General features: G+C 40.3%; 1 protein-coding gene across 1 annotated transcript in view; it reads right to left on the minus strand.

Annotated features, from left to right (window-relative positions):
• LOC310659940 (uncharacterized protein) overlaps positions 1 to 19,793 on the minus strand; it is a 59,375-nt gene that overhangs the window by 13,562 nt on the left and 26,020 nt on the right. Inside the window, exon 10 of the mRNA XM_083404150.1 lies at positions 10,173 to 10,403. Coding sequence (XP_083260276.1) covers positions 10,173 to 10,403 — 231 coding nt within the window. The remainder of the gene's footprint in view (positions 1 to 10,172; positions 10,404 to 19,793) is intronic.

The following is a 19,793-nucleotide window of genomic DNA, read 5'->3' on the forward strand; positions in this document are numbered from 1 at the left end:
GGGGGGGAGTAGTAGTAAAAGGAGCACTTTACCCAAGGATAGTTTAAAGGAGCCATTCAATTTCTGCCCCCAATCACAGGTATCAACAGAAAACCCTCAAAGCGTAAATTTAACTGCTAGGCGATTTTACCATAGCTGCAGCATGTGTGATGATGGTACTCTTCCACCTTGCTTCATGCTGATGAAGCTGAAAACCACTTAATTTACACATGATCCTGTAACATGGTTAAGATGGTTGTCACAATGCCAGAGGTTACAGCAGGGTAGCTTGCTCAGATCCTCTGCTTCCCTAGCAGTGACACCAAAAGCACATCAAGAACAATAGAGAAGGCAACAGAGTAAATAGCATCTGTCACAATGTCGCTCGCATTTTAGTCACCATCCACCAATTACAACGATGCTCAATGATGATGAGTTGTGTAGTAGACAATACGCCACGACACAAGTTTTGCCAGCTTCTTAGGGAGGTACATTTTAAGATTTGACTTATCACCTGAAATCAAGCAGTAATTAGAATTGTATGCCAATAAATACCAAATTATAATTCAAACAGACCTTTCAAAACAACAATAACCCACAATTGTCTATTGGCACATAGCCTTCAACATAGGATTTCTTTTCTATATTGAAAGCTACACGTACAAGGTTAAAATAAAAGACACTGCAAAAGAAGGTATAATCCCCTGTCAGGTTCAGAATGATGGAATTTCTTCTCTGCTTCATTTGAAGTTTATGGCTACACTTAGTGCTACAAAACATTTTGAAAGTGTACAATTAATAAGAGAAACCACACAGCAGGCTGTGGAGAAAACATTTTCAGCCAGGGATTTAGGTGCCATGAAGCAGAGGTCAAAACCTCTATGAACAGACTAATTTACTATAAATCTTTTCAACTTGATTAATGTTGTTGATCTCTGTGATAAAACAGAAAACCCCAGTCAGGACTAGCCTCTCGTGAAGAGTGTGTATCAAATGCAATGGAACTTGGACAATAAGGATCTGAATGTTAAGTAATAATTGGGAGTAAAAGTATAAAAGAGCAAAGAATAAACTTGGTATAGATGGCGAGAAAATTGAGGGATATGGGGAGGAATCGAATTGGAGCAGAAGACACCAATTGAAAACTGTCAGAGATGCTCCCCTGCCCCACCAGGGGACTCTCAAAAGCAGAAAGGGGGTGCAGGAAGGTGTGAGAAAGAGATTGTGCAAGTTATTGCCACAAGTAGAAGAACATTATTAGATTTAGCTTTACCCCCCCCCCCCCGCAGCACTGGATTCTAGTGCATGGGAAAGAAACAGCATAATACATTTTCCGAAATACACATCGAAAGCACCTTTGAATCCATTTCCTTTTGCCATTTTAGCTGTATTAATTGGGTAATGGATTGCATTCACAATCCACAATTACCCATGTGTGAAATTGAGCAAGCGCTTCTTGGCATCTTTATACAAGCAGCATTATGGATAAACAACAGTATGCATCCAAGAGACGTAAAAAATAACTATTATCAAACCTATTAAAATAAACACAAAACATTGCTGATCTTGAAGTCATCAACAAGGTGTAACAGTGGAACAACAAGCAAGATCTTAGCATCTAAAGGACTCCTATGGAATCTGTGGAACCTGTTGCCAGTGTGTGTGTGTGTGTGTGTGTGTGTGTAGAAGGCTGAAGATTCCCTTTACAAGATTGAAAAGAAAGGGAAGAGGGTGAAATGGCTGCTAAAGCGATGCCAATGACCTTGTAACTTATAAAGTATAACAAAGAATTTTCGTAGATTTGACTGTGGTTTTACTGTATGTATAGTGACTGTTGATGTTTATGCGTGATACCATGGCCTTTGGTTAGTGCAATAAAAGTTTATGACGCAGATGACGACATCCTCATTTAAATAATAATTATATTATTGCTCTCCCTAAATTCCCTCTAGGGGACAGTTTACAGATAAGGATACACCTGCCACTGGTGCAGGACAAGGGAGGAACAAGAGCAATTGTTCCCTGAGAAAACCAGGTTGAAATTTGCTTTTTGTCATACCCAACAGCAAGCAGGAGGTAACAGGCATTGTCTCCCAGTCCATCATCCTGACAGACACTTCACTAACAGGTAACAATGATCTACCTGAACTTTCAAGGACTTGCTGTGCATTTTCTTGATACGAATTAAATGCTAGCTTATGCTTTGCATCCCTCACCCAACACAATGGATTCACTGGAAGATGTTAAGACCTATGTTTCCCCTTACAGGTAAGGCATTTCAGTCAATACGAAAAAGCAATGGGCATCATTTTTCATCATAATGCTGCTTCTCAGGAATGCAGCTGAACAGATGAAAGTTTGAGATCTCAGATGGGGGGAATGTAGGCGGTATTTCTGCCAAGACAGAAAAGAGAAGAGTCATTAAGATGGTGGGCAGCTTCCTATGCTCAGTTTGGGGCTTGTCTTCTCCCTTCTGTCTGGGTCTTGCAGAGTAATGCTTCCACAGAATGCAATGATCAAATCTACTTTTTACCCAAATGCTTTGGGTAGGCAGTGTGAGCCCACTTATAGCTGTCATGTGATCCAGGAGCATATTAAAATTGATAAAATTTGAGTACAGTGCTTTACAAAAGCACCTCTCGGAACGGTGAGGAACAAAGTGCAGGGATGAGATAAGAAGCGAAGCGATAACAGTGAAACTCCACTTCAACAGAACATAAAATGTGGTCGAAAGCTCTGACATTGATACACCATGAAATGTAGCTGGTTGAAGTGCTGAAAATTATCTATAGAAAAGTCAGGTTTTTAAAGCAGTGACTTGGGAGGTTCAGTGCACCGCTGCTCCATCTTCCCTTAAGAGGAGCTCCTCGTCCACAAAACTTCAGAGTGCTTAATAGATCATATCTTAGAAAACCCTTTTGAAGAAAGTCAGTGTTGCCATTATTTTTGTAAAAAAAGATAAAGAACTGAAGCTGATCGATCACAGCCTGCAACTTGCCACCAAGCAGGCCTGAGCAGAAAATTGAATTGGGGCCTCCTGTATCCAAGTCCAGTACACTTGTCTCTTGGAAGACACTGGCCGTATGAGTTGGTTTAATTTATATGTTTTATCAGTCCAAGCATTTAAATCACCAGTTAAATAGGAAAGCCGGTACAAGCCATTACGGTGGCAAGTTACTGCCATCTACAGACCAAAGCAAGTAGCATCTACATCACAGACAAGCAACCACTTCTGCTAGTTGATAATGTAGGTGATAACAGCCTGCTCTAACACACACACACACATTCATCTAGTACTCTGTTGTACTTTAACAGAGCAGGAACAATGGAATCTGCTACTTTGAGTGGCCTGCAAGACCAACTCACCAATGGAGTTTGGGGGTTTTCAATTGCTTTGGGACATATTGCAGTCTTTTAAATTATCAACTGATTGCTGGGCTTATTTCAGCCACTTTTTTAAAATGGTTATTAGATTGTGCCTAATTTTTCACAGAAAGTCAAATGACGAAATTCTAAAAACAAATTATTTTAATCAATTGAAAGAAGACATTTATTTGGTTAAAAATAATCTCATTGGTCAATCACCACTTCTAACCTAGATGAAAAGCAATTAAGATAGTACCATGCCGTTTCTTTTGTTGTTGTAGCATTGGTATATGCTTGTAGCATTGGTATTAGCACAGCATGATCATGCCTAAATTGATGCTCAAACAAAATGAGCTGGAATACTAATCTGACAATAGATAGCAGCAATCAGTGTGAACATGTGCATTACAACTGTGTGGTTTTAAAACAAATACAACAGGTTATCTGGTGAGCATACAACTGATTTTAACTGGTAATAGCACCATGGGTTTCTGTTAGCAACCTTGAGGATCAGACATCATATTTAAGGCTCTTTTATGAATAATCAAACAAATCCATCAAATATAACCATTTTCCCATTGAAATTGTTACAACCCAGTGATCTGGATTTAAATATGTATATTTTGGCGAAACTTCCACTTTAAATATTCCTTATTTTGGACTCCTGGGATTGCTTGCAGTAGATTACACATTCTAATCTGTTTGCACCATCTGAACCTAGTTTTTATTGGAAAAACCTAATATATATATTCTATAGATTTAAAAAACATATATATGTCTGATTGCAGAGTAAACTAAAACCAACATTCTCCCATGAGGCCAACAAGGAGGAGGAAACTGCATGGAAACGGCATCCATGCTAAGCCAAGTAATAACTTGCAGGTGGGAGGGAGATTGATAGAACATTATTTTACGGTACAGTTCTCATGTTAAAATGCTCATGCTGCTTTTGATAGATACGCATGATATATTACTTCCCTGAAAGTGAAAACACAATTCTTTCATGTATCATCTAAGGCAAAATTGCCTCTGGAGGTGTCCAGAAATACTGGATGGCACATAGGAATTCTATTCATTAGGTTGAGGCTGCAATTCTTCAGGAAGCATTAACAGAAGAATTGCTAGAGATCCGGGTAACAACAGTGCCATTGCTTCTTGCTGTTCCAAAATCCATGTTGTAAAAAGAGCCCTTCATTTATTGAATCCCAGAACATTTCTTGTTTCACAGGCTTAAGCATCCTTGCAGATCCCAATTCAGTTATCCTCAGGGTGCATTCAGACATGGGGAACATTGTGATAGTTTTCCTGATTATAGTGCTTGCACTTCTGTTCTGTTTTCTAACATTCCTTTCACACCGCAGTACCTGTTGTGTTGGTCTAAATCACCGAGCCTCTTAGGCTTGCTGATCGTAAGGTCAGCAGTTTGAATCCACATGACAGGATGAGCTCCCATTGCTTTGCCCCAGCTCCTTCCAACCTAGCAGTTCGAAAGCATACCAGCGCAAGTAGATAAATAGGTACCGTTACGGCGCAAAGGTAAACTGCATTTCCATCCACTCTGGCTTTCATCAAGGTGTCCTGTTGCGCCAGAAGCGGTGTAGTCACGCTGGCCACATGACCTGGAAAAACTGTAGACAAATGCTGGCTCCCTCTGCCTGAAAGCAGAGATGAGAGGCGCATCCCATAGTTGAATTCGACTGTACTTAACCGTCCAGGCATGTGAGCCCAAAGTTTCCACCTAGGCTGAAAGTTGTCTAATCAGAGCCTAGGATTTGACATTAGAATGTTAGTGTGTTTGAATTACTGTAATGAATGAGAGATTCATCGGGGGGGGGGGAGGTCTGCAACAAATACTGGGCAGGTTGACAATTTCTAAGATGCAGACAGAATGAGATGTGATAAAGCAGAAAGTGTTAGGGGTTAAGAGTCTTCTTTGGGGATCTGCTGCATTGTACAGTGGTGCCTCGCAAGACGAAAAGAATCCATTCCGCGAGTCTTTTCGTCTTGTGGTTTTTTCGTCTTGCGAAGCAAGCCCATTGGCGGATTAGCGCTATTAGCGCTATTGACAGTTTAAGGGCTAAAAACGGCTTTTTAAGGCTTAAGGGATTAGCGGTTTTGCTGCTAAAATGCTTTTAGCAGCTTAGCGCTTCAGAAAAAGGGGTTTTGGAGCGGGGAAAAAATTCAAAATTTTTCGTCAATTTTCGTCTTGCGAAGCAAGCCCATAGGGAAATTCGTCCTGCGAAGCGCCTCTGCAAACGGAAAACCCTTTCGTCTTGCGGGTTTTCCGTCTTGCGAGGCATTCGTCTTGCAGGGCACCACTGTAGAAATAAATGCTTGTTAGTTGCCATTTATAATCTGCTTTCAGATTTGAAAAAAGTAAATATTAGAAAGGCCAAAAAAAAAAAAGAGTTTATTTCTTTCACAAACTGCATGTGTCACCTTTGAGAACTGGGAAGCTAGATTTTAAAATGTGTATGTTATGTACAATTTTTTATAATATGGGTTGTAGTCAGCTATGTTTTACTCAGAGTAGACCTGTTGAAATTAAAAGCCCATAAGTACCTAAGGTCCATTAATTTCAATGAGTCTACTCTGAGTAAAAGTTCTTTGCTCACAATCCACAAATGTCATTTACAATCTCTCTGTTGCTTGCTCACATGTGACCTTTTTAGACCCAGGCAGAGGATGTACTGCAAATGTTTCTAGAAATTCCAGCAATAAAAATACAAAATTCATATTCTCTGATTAACAGTTGAGTTAAATTTCCTTAGCCAGCTTGATTCCGTAGATAAATTACATAACGAAAAGATATTTTATAGCACAATTTAGCCAAACTGGTGAATTTCCTGGAAGACCCAACAGAATTCAAGGAATTTTGCTAAATCTCCACATCAAACTAGTGGCCAAAAGCATCAGCTGTCAGCTGCTAATTCCTTTCCCTTTGATTCTTGCACTCCCCGGTGTACACACTTATTCATGAGACTTCAGGAAACCCCTTTTGTCTCCATCTCCATGGAAGAAGCCATAAAGAGACTACTAAATAATTCATCATAGCCACCCACTTACCAGTATCTCACTAACCTAAGGCACTAAATGTCCTTGCTTACTAACACCATAAATATCTGTTCGCAGCTCTCTAGAGGAGGTTAGGTGCTCATGTTCTCATATAAGGCGGATATTGCATTCAGAAAACAAATTAGAGATAATTAGGCCTGCATCTCTCTTAATTATTCATTAATACATTTTATTTGCTAGGTCAGCTGATTCAAAATACAACCTCAGAATAAACGCCAGCAAAATTATATATAATATAGAAGATAGGCAAGATTTATATATCATATAAGCTTTTTATGCTATTTGCTTCTGAAAGAATAATAAACATATTTTTTTCAAAATAATATTAAAGTTATTCAAAAAACGAAATATAAAGTTGATCTTGTACCAAAAAAGTAACTGCATACAGAGAAACACCACCCCCATATACTTCCCCATCTCCTCCTTTCCAAAGCTTTCAACTCATGAAAAGCTAGTTTCAAGGCCCCCTCAACCCACCCCATTCAGTAGGCTCCCTTAACCCCAGTAGAGCATTTGGGGAGGGTGGTCCTTGGGGAGGAGGGGGCAAAGAACTCAGCTTCCATCAGTCTTCTTATACACATTTAACTCTGGATCCATGGGTGTGTTAGAGTCTTGAGCCTACAGATTACTGCAACAAGCTACCAGAGTTAGACAATTTATGGTTTCTAAAGTGTGTACAAAGGACTGTAACTGCTCTTCCCATTTATTGTTTATTTGCTTACTTATAACTTACTGGATATGGCCTCCATAGTGTTTGCAAACAATAAAGTAGGTTACATTGTCGATCCAAATTTGCTGTGATTGTTTAATATCCAAGGGACATTTCTGTTCTTTCCTTAAAGGAAGATATTAGATCTGTAATACAATCCAAACCATGGCTGCTTGGGAGTGGGCCCAATTGTACTAAATGGAGGGCTTACTCTCAAGTAAAGGCTTCTGGGACTGCAGCCTTCATTATTTAAGATTCAATCAAAAAACAAATTAAAAACAGAAACAGTGTGACTTTAATTCTACTTAAAATGCAAATAAAGGCAGCTTAGCTATGAAGTTGGTAATAAAGCCTCAGCCTCAATAAAGATAAAGTAAAGATAAATGGGGAAAATTAATTTCAAATGAGATTATTAAAGCCCTTTTTTAGTTTTCTTCATTTGTTAGGCACCCAATTATCACATGGCTAATTAGACTGCATTATAACACACTTTAAACAATGCCCAAAGATAATAATCTAATATAATGTCACACTCTATTGCCTTGGTGGGGGAAAGGAAAATTGCTTACCAATATGCTCATTTGGTCTCACTGGTTTGAGGACCAAACAGAATCTTGCTGGAAAATTCTCAGGCTTCAAAGTTCCCTATCATCCCCTTTTCCTGAGCCACAATTGGCTTTCTCCTCCCATCTCTATATAAAAAGGTGAAACAATTAAATTTCATATTTTTTTCCTGCTCAAGCTACTCCTTTCACTGGCATCCCATTCCTTCAAGGGAAGAAGCTGTTGGAAGCACTTTGTCAGTTTAAATGTACATTTGAGTTTTTAGAAGTGTTGAGACCATTCCAATGTTTGCTCTTTGATAGAAGCGCAAAACCGTTCTAGAGGTGTTGCCAGAGGGTGAAGGTGGTTGTGGGGGTGGTTGCTGCTGCTGCTGTTTTGTTTTTGTTTTTGAAAAAAGTTTTTTGCAATTCAAACACCATTTTATAAAAAAATATAATTTGACAATGTTAAGAAAGGTTTCTGTTTCCATAAATCACAGCAGGCAGGCATTGAGGTAAGAATGCGCAAAATTCCCTGTATATTCATTCAGAATTCTCGCCTACAGCAAGTTTTGAATATGCTGCCACACGTTCAGCAACACAGATATCATTGAGAAGACACAACCTGTGCCTCAACTTCTCAAAATGTTTAGCCTAAAAATGGTGTCGAATTCCCAGCAAGGAGGAGGATCCCTGAGCAGATCTAGTCCAATCACTGTCAATGGAGTAGAATGAAAAACAAGTGAAAAAATCCAAGCACATGGGCTTGGGGAACTTGGAACTAGAAATCATCAGGTGGGTTCTGGTAACAAGAGGGCTGCTGCACTCAGGTCTCACTTGCGGGCTTCTGATGCCATCTGGTTGGCACCTGTGCCACCAATGAACTAGATGGGCCTTTGGTCTGATCCAGCAGGCCTCTTCTTATAATTTTAACAAAGTTTTTTGAAAGTCTCTGTAAGCAATGTCAACCGGATCTCCTCTATCAACATGCTTGTTGCCTCTGAAAGAACTCTAAAAGATTGGTGAGGCCAAACCTACCCTTGTAGAAAGCATGGTAGCTCTGTTTCAGCAGAGCTCTGTTCTTTTATATGCCTTATAATCATATCATTAACCACTGTTTCCACCGTTTTTTCACCCAAAAGAGGCATTAAGCTAACCAGCCTGTAAATGTCCTGGTTCTCCTCTGGATCCCATTTTTTAAAAAAAATAAAATAGTGTTATATTGGCCATTTTCCAATCCGCCATTATGGCAGCTCATCTTAGGAACAAGTTACATACAGTGGTACCTTGGCTTAAGAACTTAATTCATTCTGGAGGTCCATTCTTAACCTGAGGTACCACTTCAGCTAATGGGGCCTTTCGCCGCCACCACACGATTTCTGTTCTCATCCTGAAGCAAAGTTCTTAACCTGAGGTACTATTTCTGGGTTAGCGGAGTCTGTAACTTGAAGCGTATGTAACCTGAAGCGTCTGTAACCTGAGGTACCACTGTATTGTTAAATGAGAAATTTCTGGCCATCTGAGTTCTTTAAGAACTCTCAGGTGGAAGTGATTTGTCAGTTTTCAGTTTGTCAATAAGGCCTGAAACATCATCTCTTGTTACAACTATTTGCCTCAGTTCCTCAGACACCCTTTCTAAGGAAGTTAGTTCAGATACAGGGGTCTGCCCTAAATCTTCTGCTGTGAAGACAGAGGCGAAAAATTGATTTCATTTCTGTGCATTTTCATTTTCCTGCTTTAGCATTCCAGCAGTAAACAAATGGGCACCACTACATCAGAAGGACTCTCTATTTGGAATCATACAGGAAATATTGGTGAACTTTAGCAGCAGCTGTGGGGAAAGGTGGAGCACCAGCTTATTCTTTCTCTTTGATGCTGGTTTAACTTTCTGTGTTCAGTAAAAAAACATTAACTAATGGTAGGTTGTTTGGTATTGACTCTCTAACTGGCAGCTGTTCTCCTGTTCTACAGGGATCCTTTGTTCAACATCAAATATGAGAGAGAGACCCCTTTCCACATCATACTGCCAATATGGAATCTGATGGAGTCTAGCTCCTGCCTGCATCACTGAGGAATTATGAGAAGCTCACACTTCATTGTCCCACTTTCTGGAAAGACTCTGGTGTGAGTAGGAATAATCCCGCAGTGGCTCCCACGGTACACAAGTAAGAACAGGTTTAAGTGAAGAATATATTTGGACGCATTTGCTTGTCATCAAATAGTTCTGTACATAGTGGTACATCTGCAAAAGATGCCTGTGCAATATTATGAATTGATGATAACTACAAGATACCAACAAATTTATTTAATTTTCTGCCTGAAAAGAATGGGGAGGGGACGACACTTTTCCCCTCCATCGAATAAACAGGAATGAAGTATGAATAAGAGCGAGAGGCAGACTAGAACTTGATTATACATAACTAGGACAATGTATCATTTTGGCTAGCATTTAAAATTGTTCTGAAACAATCCCTCTCCAGCCTGCCAAACACAACACTCACCCAAGGTGCTGAAGGTACCAGAAGCGTCAAAGTGAGCAAATCATTGCAACATTCCTCCACAGACTGCTGACACTGAGTTGCATGATTTATCAGCCGAGCATAAACAGCAGTTGGTAGGATGTGCTGAGCTGCCTCAGAGGACATCTGTCCTGGGGCAAGAACAAAACCCAGATTTTGCCTCATGGCAAGCAGGTGTCTCCGCAGCTTGCTAAGTTTTCCTTCAAGAGCGCTCTGCGAAAACAAGAGAGGTTAAGACGAGAAATGGTAAACATTGAGGAAAGAAAAACAAGTTAAGCATGCCAGGTGAAAGGCCACATGCCCCCACTAGGTACCTGCAAGGCACCACAGTGGGTAGGCTGACATTTCCAAAACAATCACTTGGGAACTGTAGTGGAGACATCAAACCCCAGGCATTCCACTGCCGTTCCCCCCGCCCTTCCAAGCCATTTGTGGAAAACATGTGTTGAGGGGGCATGATCTGACAAAGCATGAAACACAACAAATTGCCAGAATTCTAGCTTCTTAAAACAAATAAGAAAACAGAGATCAAAGCTATCCTCCAAACAGGGCTGATTGTTTTTCCAAAAGAACAGCTCAGAGCTAGAGTAGTAAAAAGGATTTTTTGGAGAGGGTGAGGGAATCAAACTTCTAAACAGAGTATTAGAAAACCATAAACAAGCCAATGTTTATCTTCTACCTACCACAGAATCCTGTGTCCTTTTCCTGTTTAAACCTTTAGCCAGCTGTATTTGCCATTTATTGAACAGCATGTTTTCATTTAGTATAGACTAAGAAGTCATTGCTAAGATCAAGCGCTCATTTTGAAGCAATTAGCATAAAAAGATTAAAATGTATAAATGCTAAGGTAAAGAAGAAGAATGTGCAGTTGTACTGCCAAATAACACCCCCAAATAAGACTGGTACACATTCTGAGAATATTCACATCTTAAAAGAATTTGCCAAGACAAAAACATTTGGATGCAAGTGTTCATGCAAATTTCTTCATAATACACACAGCATCTTGAATGCTACAATATGAGCTGTTTCTCTCATCTTTTATGTACAACTTTGAATACTTCATTTTCATTCAGCACTTAGCTGATGCTTCTAACTGTTACACATGATTATGCATTTCGCAGCTGACGTTCTAAACTTCATATAAGTGACAACTTCAAATGAAAAATAGGTTTTTAATTCATGGATACTTTGCACACAGGTGTGTGCGTGCATGCACTTACAAACAGAAAGGAAGTAGTTATAGTCGTTTTGCTTCTAAAGGGAAACCAGCAAAAACCTCAGGTTCTACAGAATTAAAAAGTAGCTCATCCCAGTTACTCTAGTCCCTTGCAGATAAGAGTACAAAGCATTTAAAACATCCTGAGGTTGCCTATATATAATTTTCCATCCCTCTGGAAGTGAGCGAGCATATCTCTTTGCATGGTGCTCCTGAGCAGAAGAACAACCAACAGAAACTCACAGGGAGAGAAGAAATTACATGCTAGGTTTGGTAACCCTCTGACACATCATCTCTGAACTGCATATAAGTACCAATTGAGTTTAGATACACAAATTCAAGCTTAAGTTCTGTAAAGTCATACATAAATTGGCTCCACTGAAATCAAAGTAATTCCTGAACACAACTGTAAACCTCATTTCATCTCAGCTCTTTACAGAAGATATGAAGGCAGGATGAAAGCTAGCTTTTGTCTGCCCTCAGTCCTTCTCTCCTGGCAACTGCTACCCAGATCTGAAAAGAAATAGAAGCAAAAAAGGAGTATGTGCTGATGGGAAAGCGTCAGAGATGTGAGGAAGGCTCAATTTTAGATGCAGAGTCAAAACTTGAACTGTAGGCAAAGACTCTCTATTCACTTCTGGACAGCTAATGAGTCATAACAGCTGATCGTCAACACAATAGCTAACAGAGGAACCTGTGTGTGTTGCATAGGATCCTGTAGCTTACTTAGGGTGTGCGGTCAGTGCATGTGTAACACTGACCAGGTCATTGTCACTGGGTGCAAACTAAGCATGCATTCCAGAGCACATCCCACACTACCCAGTGGATGATTACAGTGATAAGCAAACTGTCTATTAGTGAAGCTTATCTGTCATTACTGACCTTCTCACTAAGGAACCTCACTAAGGAGCCTCTAAGGAACTTTGAGGTTTTCCAGTACACAGCTTGAACATCGCGATCCGATATCTGAATTTAAGTTTTTTTTCTGTCCTCTAATGCTTTTAAAATTCCAAGTACTTGACAACCAACAGTGTCCCATTTAAAGAGCACTCAGTTATTTAGTAACTTCTGTAAAACACCTCAACAGGGAAAGATTATTCCAGACTTTGCAATCTGTAATGGATAAAGAGTACTTTGTACTATATTTCTGTATTTTAAAAAATACTATTAATATTTTTGAAAGCATTACAGTATATATAAGCTTTACACTAATTTGAAGACTAAATATCTGACACTTCTATTATTTTTCTCAAGTGTCCTTGATTTTCATAAATATTCTTGATATGATCATATTTTTCATAGTGTCCTTCCATTGTCTAAGGTTTTCAGTGAATGCTTTTCTTTCTCTAGACGGGATTGTGCATACCAAACGAACAGTGAAACCTATCCAGATGTTGAATGAATCTTTATTTGCGTCAGCCATCGGGCCATAGCAATAAAACAACAATACGATATACACAAATAAAAAGTCAACTATCTAAAATACATTTTAGGTTTTGAATCAATAGTCAAACAGTGGATCTTATTCTTATTGCCTCAGCTAAAAACCTTCCAACCATACCTATTCAGATATGTCAAGCTGCCCTTGTAGTTTCAAGTAAGCACGTAAGTATTAAGAAAACACCTGTTGTATTTATAGATGCTTGGAGGCTGAAGCCAAGTTCTCACTATATTACTGATTTCAGTATGTTCATGTCTGACTGCACCTGGCTTTACAGTCTAGAGGTTGAGATATATGGCTGCTAAGAGGCTGCCTCCTCCCCTGTTCTCCTCAGTCAGTACAGCATGAGACTCTTGATCTCAGGGTCGGGGGTTTGAGCCCTATGTTGGGCAACAGATCCTTGCATTGCAGGGCATTGGACTAAATGACCCTTGGAATCCCTTCCAATTCTGCACTTCTATGATTCTCAGCAAGTTAGAATGGGAAGCCTACAGAGAAAAAATTCTAACTACCAAAAAAGAGGGGGGTGGGTTTCACTGACTGATCTTCAATTCCAAAATGTACATGTGTGCATACATTCCATTCCTCCCTAAGGCCCATCAAAGTCAAAAACAGATGATGGTTTGATGGTATGTTATGCATTGCTACAGCTAAAGTTATGTTTTGCGGTTGAGATAGCACCTGGAAGCCATCTCCAGGCTCTCTGACAAACTGCATGATTTAGTAGTTGAATAAAGAAAATGAACCAAGGCATTCTGCAAAAGCAGTGTGAAACATGTTTGTTTAAGCCAAGGGTAACCAAGGTTGTGTCCTCAATATGCTGTTGGGACTACAACTCCCATCATCCCTTACCTTTAGCAGGGTGGATGGGGCAGATGACAGCTGGAATGCTACAACTTCTAGAGGGTGGACACCACAGCAACCACCCCTGATTTAATCATTTCCAGTTAGAATCAGGATAATCTAGAAGTCTATATTTTAAATAATATCTTTGATTTTTTTTTTTTGTGACTCACCCTAAGCATGAGGGGCTGTACTTTCTAGAAACCTAGGCAATGTTAGAAATTATCTCACTGTCCTCTGAAACACTTACATCATAGAATTGTTGAGTTGGAAAGGATGCTGAAGTCTCTGCATTTTATTCTAGTTCCTTCATTCAACATTGTGCTTTATTACTATTTTATTAACAAAGTTCTTCCCAAATAGTTCTAACTTAATATGTCTCCATTTGCAGGGTTCCAGCTCTGGTTAAGTGGAGAAGGATGAGCAAATAGATTTAACCTTCAACTGATAGAAAAAAACAACAATGGAGCATAATAAGCAGAACCACACTTGATCTACAAAGAACAAGTAGGAAAGGTTACCCAATCAAATCAGCTTTCATTAGCATCACAAAAGGTTTTTCAAGAGCTTCTAAATAACATCTAGTGTTGGCTCACCTATTTGAGCGTATTTCACTCTAGTTGAAGGCTTTTTTTTTTTGAAGTTTCTCACTATATGATTTCAAACAAAGATCTAAGAGTTTCCATGTTAAAAGCTGCTCTTTCATGCCAAATGTTTCCAACAGCCAATTCTCACTACAGCCTTCATTAGAGAAATTAAGCAAGTTTTATTTTTTACACAAGTGCCTGCATGAATTTGCTTTTTGCTTTTTAGCACATTATCTCAATAAAGGGATGTGTGTAATATTTATCGTGAAAAATAGGCACGACTGTACATGGAAAATAAATTACTCAGGCTAGAGAAAATATTTTCCCTCTTTAAGAACATTTGCTACCTTCTGTCCTACTGAGAGCTGCAGAAGGTTTCATTCCATTATGTGCACACATGGAACTACATATGAGGGGCTACACAGAGACCACAATGAAGAACTGCATATGCTTCTTGACTGTAACTCCAGCATGCACCTAAATAGCCTAATATTTACATGGAAACAAGTTCCATTTAAATTAAAGGGATTTAAATTCAAGTACATGTGTTCATTATTACTGAGTTTCTACTGTTGGTCTCCTGTATAATGTTTCGAGCCTCCATCCATAGTTCTTCAGGCACTCTGTCCAGCAAATCTAAATCCTTAAACCTGTTCCTCACTTCCACTGTGTATTCATAAGGGATTTGGTTTAGATTGTATCTTACCGGCCCAGTGGTTTTTCCTACTTTCTTCAGTTTAAGCTTGAATTTTGCTATAAGAAGCTGATGATCTGAGCCACAGTCAGCTCCAGGTCTTGTTTTTGCTGACTGTATAGAGCTTCTCCATCTTTGGCTGCAGAGAATATAATCAATCTGATTTCGATGCTGCCCATCTGGTGATGTCCATGTGTAGAGTCGTCTCTTGTGTTGTTGGAAAAGAGTGTTTGTGATGACCAGCTTGTTCTCTTGACAGAACTCTATTAGCCTTTGCCCTGCTTCGTTTTGAATTCCAAGACCAAATTTGCCAGTTGTTCCTTTTATCTCTTGATTCCCTACTTTAGCATTCCAATCCCCTATAATGAGAAGAACATCCTTCTTTGGTGTCACTTCTATAAGGTGTTGTAAGTCTTCATAGAATTGGTCAATTTCAGTTTCTTCAGCACCAGTAGTTGGTGCATAAACTTGGATTACTGTGATGTTAAAAGGTCTGCCTTGGATTCGTATTGAGATCATTCTATCATTTTTGAGATTGCATCCCAGTACAGCTTTCGCCACTCTTTTGTTGACTATGAGGGCCACTCCATTTCTTTTACGGGTTTCTTGCCCACAGTAGTAGATATGATAGTCATCTGAACTGAATTCGCCCATTCCCGTCCATTTTAGTTCACTGATGCCCAGGATCTCAATGTTTATTCTTGCCATCTCATTTTTGACCACATCCAACTTACCCAGGTTCATGGTTCTTACATTCCAGGTTCCTATGCAATATTTTTCTTTACAGCATTGGACTTTCCTTTCGCTTCCATGCATATCCGCAACTGAGAGTCCTTTCGGCTTTGGCCCAGCCGCTTCATCAGCTCTGGATCTACTTGTACTTGTCCTCCGCTCTTCCCCAGTAGCATGTTGGACGCCTTCCGACCTGAGGGGCTCATCTTCCAGCGTCATATCTTTTATATGCCTGTTGTCTTTGTCCATGGAGTTTTCTTGGCAGGGATACTGGAGTGGCTTGCCGGTTCCTGCTCCAGGTGGATCACGTTTGGTCCAAACTCTCCACTATGACCTGTTCATCTTGGGTGCCCTGCTCGGCATAGTTCATAGCTTCTCTGAGTTCTTCAAGCCCCTTCGCCACGGCAAGGCAGTGATCCAACGAAAACCATCCCAATGAAAAGGAAATGCAAGAAAGCAAAGTGGCTGTCCAATGAGGCCTTACAAATAGCGGAGGAGAGAAGGCAAGCAAAATGCGAGGGAGATAGAGAAAGATACAGGAAATTGAATGCAGAATTCCAAAAAATAGCAAGGAGAGACAAGAAGGCCTTCTTAAATGAGCAATGCAAAGAAATAGAGGAAAACAACAGAATGGGAAGAACCAGAGATCTGTTCAAGAAAATTGGAGATATGAAAGGAACATTTCGTTCAAAGATTACCATAATAAAGGACAAAAGTGGTAAGGACCCAACAGAAGCAGAAGACATCAAGAAGAGGTGGCAAGAATACACAGAGGAACTATACCAGAAAGATATGGATGTCTCGTACACCCCAGGTAGTGTGGTTGCTGACCTTGAGCCAGACATCCTGGAGAGTGAAATCAAATGGGCCTTAGAAAGCATTGCAAATAACAAGGCCAGTGGAAGTGATGGTATTCCAGCTGAACTATTTAAAATTTTAAAAGATGATGCTGTTAAGGTGCTACACTCAATATGCCAGCAAGTTTGGAAAACTCAGCAGTGGCCAGAAGATTGGAGAAGGTCAGTCTACATCCCAATCCCAAAGAAGGGCAGTGCTAAAGAATGCTCCAACTACCGCACAATTGCACTCATTTCACACGCCAGCAAGGTTATGCTTAAAATTCTACAAGGCAGGCTTAAGCAGTATGTGGACCGAGAACTCCCAGAAGTGCAAGCTGGATTTAGAAGAGGCAGGGGAACCAGAGACCAAATTGCAAACATGCGCTGGATTATGGAGAAAGCTAGAGAGTTCCAGAAAGACATCTACTTCTGCTTCATTGACTATGCAAAAGCCTTTGACTGTGTCGATCACAGCAAACTATGGCAAGTTCTTAAAGAAATGGGAGTGCCTGATCACCTCATCTGTCTCCTGAGAAATCTCTATGTGGGACAAGAAGCTACAGTTAGAACTGGATATGGAACAACTGATTGGTTCAAAATTGGGAAAGGAGTACGACAAGGCTGTATTTTGTCTCCCTGCTTATTTAACTTATATGCAGAATTCATCATGCGAAAGGCTGGGCTGGATGAATCCCTAGCCGGAATTAAGATTGCTGGAAGAAATATCAACAACCTCAGATATGCAGATGACACAACCTTGATGGCAGAAAGTGAGGAGGAATTAAAAAACCTTTTATTGAGGGTGAAAGAGGAGAGCACAAAATATGGTCTGAAGCTCAACATCAAAAAAACGAAGATCATGGCCACTGGTCCCATCACCTCCTGGCAAATAGAAGGGGAGGAAATGGAGGCAGTGAGAGATTTTACTTTCTTGGGCTCCATGATCACTGCAGATGGTGACAGCAGCCACGAAATTAAGAGACGCCTGCTTCTTGGGAGGAAAGCAATGGCAAACCTAGATAGCATTTTAAAAAGTAGAGACATCACCTTGCCAACAAAGGTCCGTATAGTAAAAGCTATGGTTTTCCCAGTAGTGATGTATGGAAGTGAGAGCTGGACCATAAAGAAGGCTGATCGCCAAAGAATTGACGCTTTTGAATTATGGTGCTGGAGGAGACTCTTGAGAGTCCCATGGACTGCAAGAAGATCAAACGCATCCATTCTTAAGGAAATCAGCCCTGAGTGCTCACTGGAAGGACAGATCGTGAAGCTGAGGCTCCAATACTTTGGCCACCTCATGAGAAGAGAAGACTCACTGGAAAAGACCCTGATGTTGGGAAAGATGGAGGGCACAAGGAGAAGAGGACGACAGAGGACGAGATGGTTAGACAGTGTTCTCGAAGCTACAAACATGAATCTGACCAAACTGCGGGTGGCAGTGGAAGACAGAAGTGCCTGGCGTGCTCTGGTCCATGGGGTCACGAAGAGTCGGACACGACTGAACGACTAAACAACAACAACAACTGTTGGTCTAAAGACTGCACATTATCTTCAGAGTTCTACTTAAGCAAGTACCACGCACCAGCCAGATTTGCAGGACAGGGAGTTTAAAATGAAAGGGGAAGTGTGAGAATTATTGATATGCTTTGGAAAAAGACTGAATGTAGTTCCCTTTGTGTTGCTGAAAGGTGACCTTTCCCCAGAACCAATTAAAATTGTGAAATGCTCCAAGAATGTAAACCCGTATTTGTCATTGCCTTTAGCAGGGCGCATTATAACAACTGTCATAGCAAACGGGGTTCTGATACCGGGGCTTTAATTGCAAAGCTTAATACATGTATGTTAATATGCAACGCAAGCGCTTCTCAGCAGGTGTTCTATGTGATGAAGTTAGCTTCATGAATAATTCATCACAAGAGCCACTTCTGCCGAGATACAATTTGCAATGTTTTTCAAGTGAGATCAGTGAAAATCAGGAGCTGTCATTGCCAATTTGTTTCAGTCCAGATTCAGAAGGTCACACCCTTGACACGCAACAGAGGTTAGAAATGCCCTTTTCTTCTTTTACATGTCAGCCATCATATACACTTTTATTTCTACCCTTGCCTCCCTAGAACTTAGAATGCCTGGTATTATCCGGACAGTTCACACCCCAAAAAAAAAAAAAAAAAAAAACCAAGCTATGAAAAGCAGAGCTTTCTGTCAAATTTGAATAAATTTTTGCTACTCCTGTTCGCAAACGTGTATTCCTGCTCTGAATCATGAAGTTAAACCAGATCCCCGAAACATCTTATATTTGGCCCAGTTCATTTATAATGTCAAGTTTGCATATTCAACCCTTCCCTCTCCCCTCTGGCACAGCCACAGAGTGGAGACTGGAAGCATCCACTTCCTGTGATTTATCATTATGCCCATAGAGAATAAACTCTTGTTAATGTAAACTACAGTTTACTTATAACAGGCCAGGATGAAATGATAGCTCAGGATTCCAGTGTTTCATTAAACCATAGTTGACATTAAAAGGGAAGCAGATGCTTGAAACCTTCACATGGTCACCCAGGAGGGAGTGTGTAAAAGTCTGAGACTCAAGCAAACACATCAGCATAACATGAAATTATGGTTTAGTGTTGCCTCCAAACAAGCACATGCCATATTTAAATGGAGGATTCTACCTCATCCACCAGGTTTTTCTTATTTTGCTATTAAACAGAATTCAGAACCTAGAGATACACTTCCAAAACCTGTTTAAATTTAGACATAAAATGTACAGTGGTTCCTCGGGTTAAGTACTTAATTCGTTCCGGAGGTCCGTTCTTAACCTGAAACGGTTCTTAACCTGAGGCACCACTTCAGCTAATGGGGCCTCCTGCTGCCACCCGGCCGCCGGAGCACGATTTCTGTTCTCATCCTGAAGCAAAGTTCTTAACCCAAGGTACTATTTCTGGGTTAGCGGAGTCTGTAAGCTGAAGCGTATGTAACCTGAAGCATATGTAACCCGAGGTACCACTATATAGAGATACAAAAATTCTGAACGTCTTCACTGTGGAGAATAAGAGGGATGCAGAAAACAGTCACTTTGTGTCTCTTAATATTTTCTCATCTTTTGATTTGACTTGCACCAGTTCTTTATTTATACTTCTGCCAAGCATGTCTTTGTCCTCAGCCAGTGGTGGTAGTGTTCCTTTATGAAACCATTGCTCAGCGGTGGCTGATGAAATATGGCATGGCAAATATGGTTGAATCCAACACAT

The sequence above is a fragment of the Podarcis tiliguerta genome (assembly GCF_965153285.1).
Source record: "Podarcis tiliguerta genome assembly, chromosome: 11".
In the NCBI taxonomy this organism is placed as follows: domain Eukaryota; kingdom Metazoa; phylum Chordata; class Lepidosauria; order Squamata; family Lacertidae; genus Podarcis; species Podarcis tiliguerta.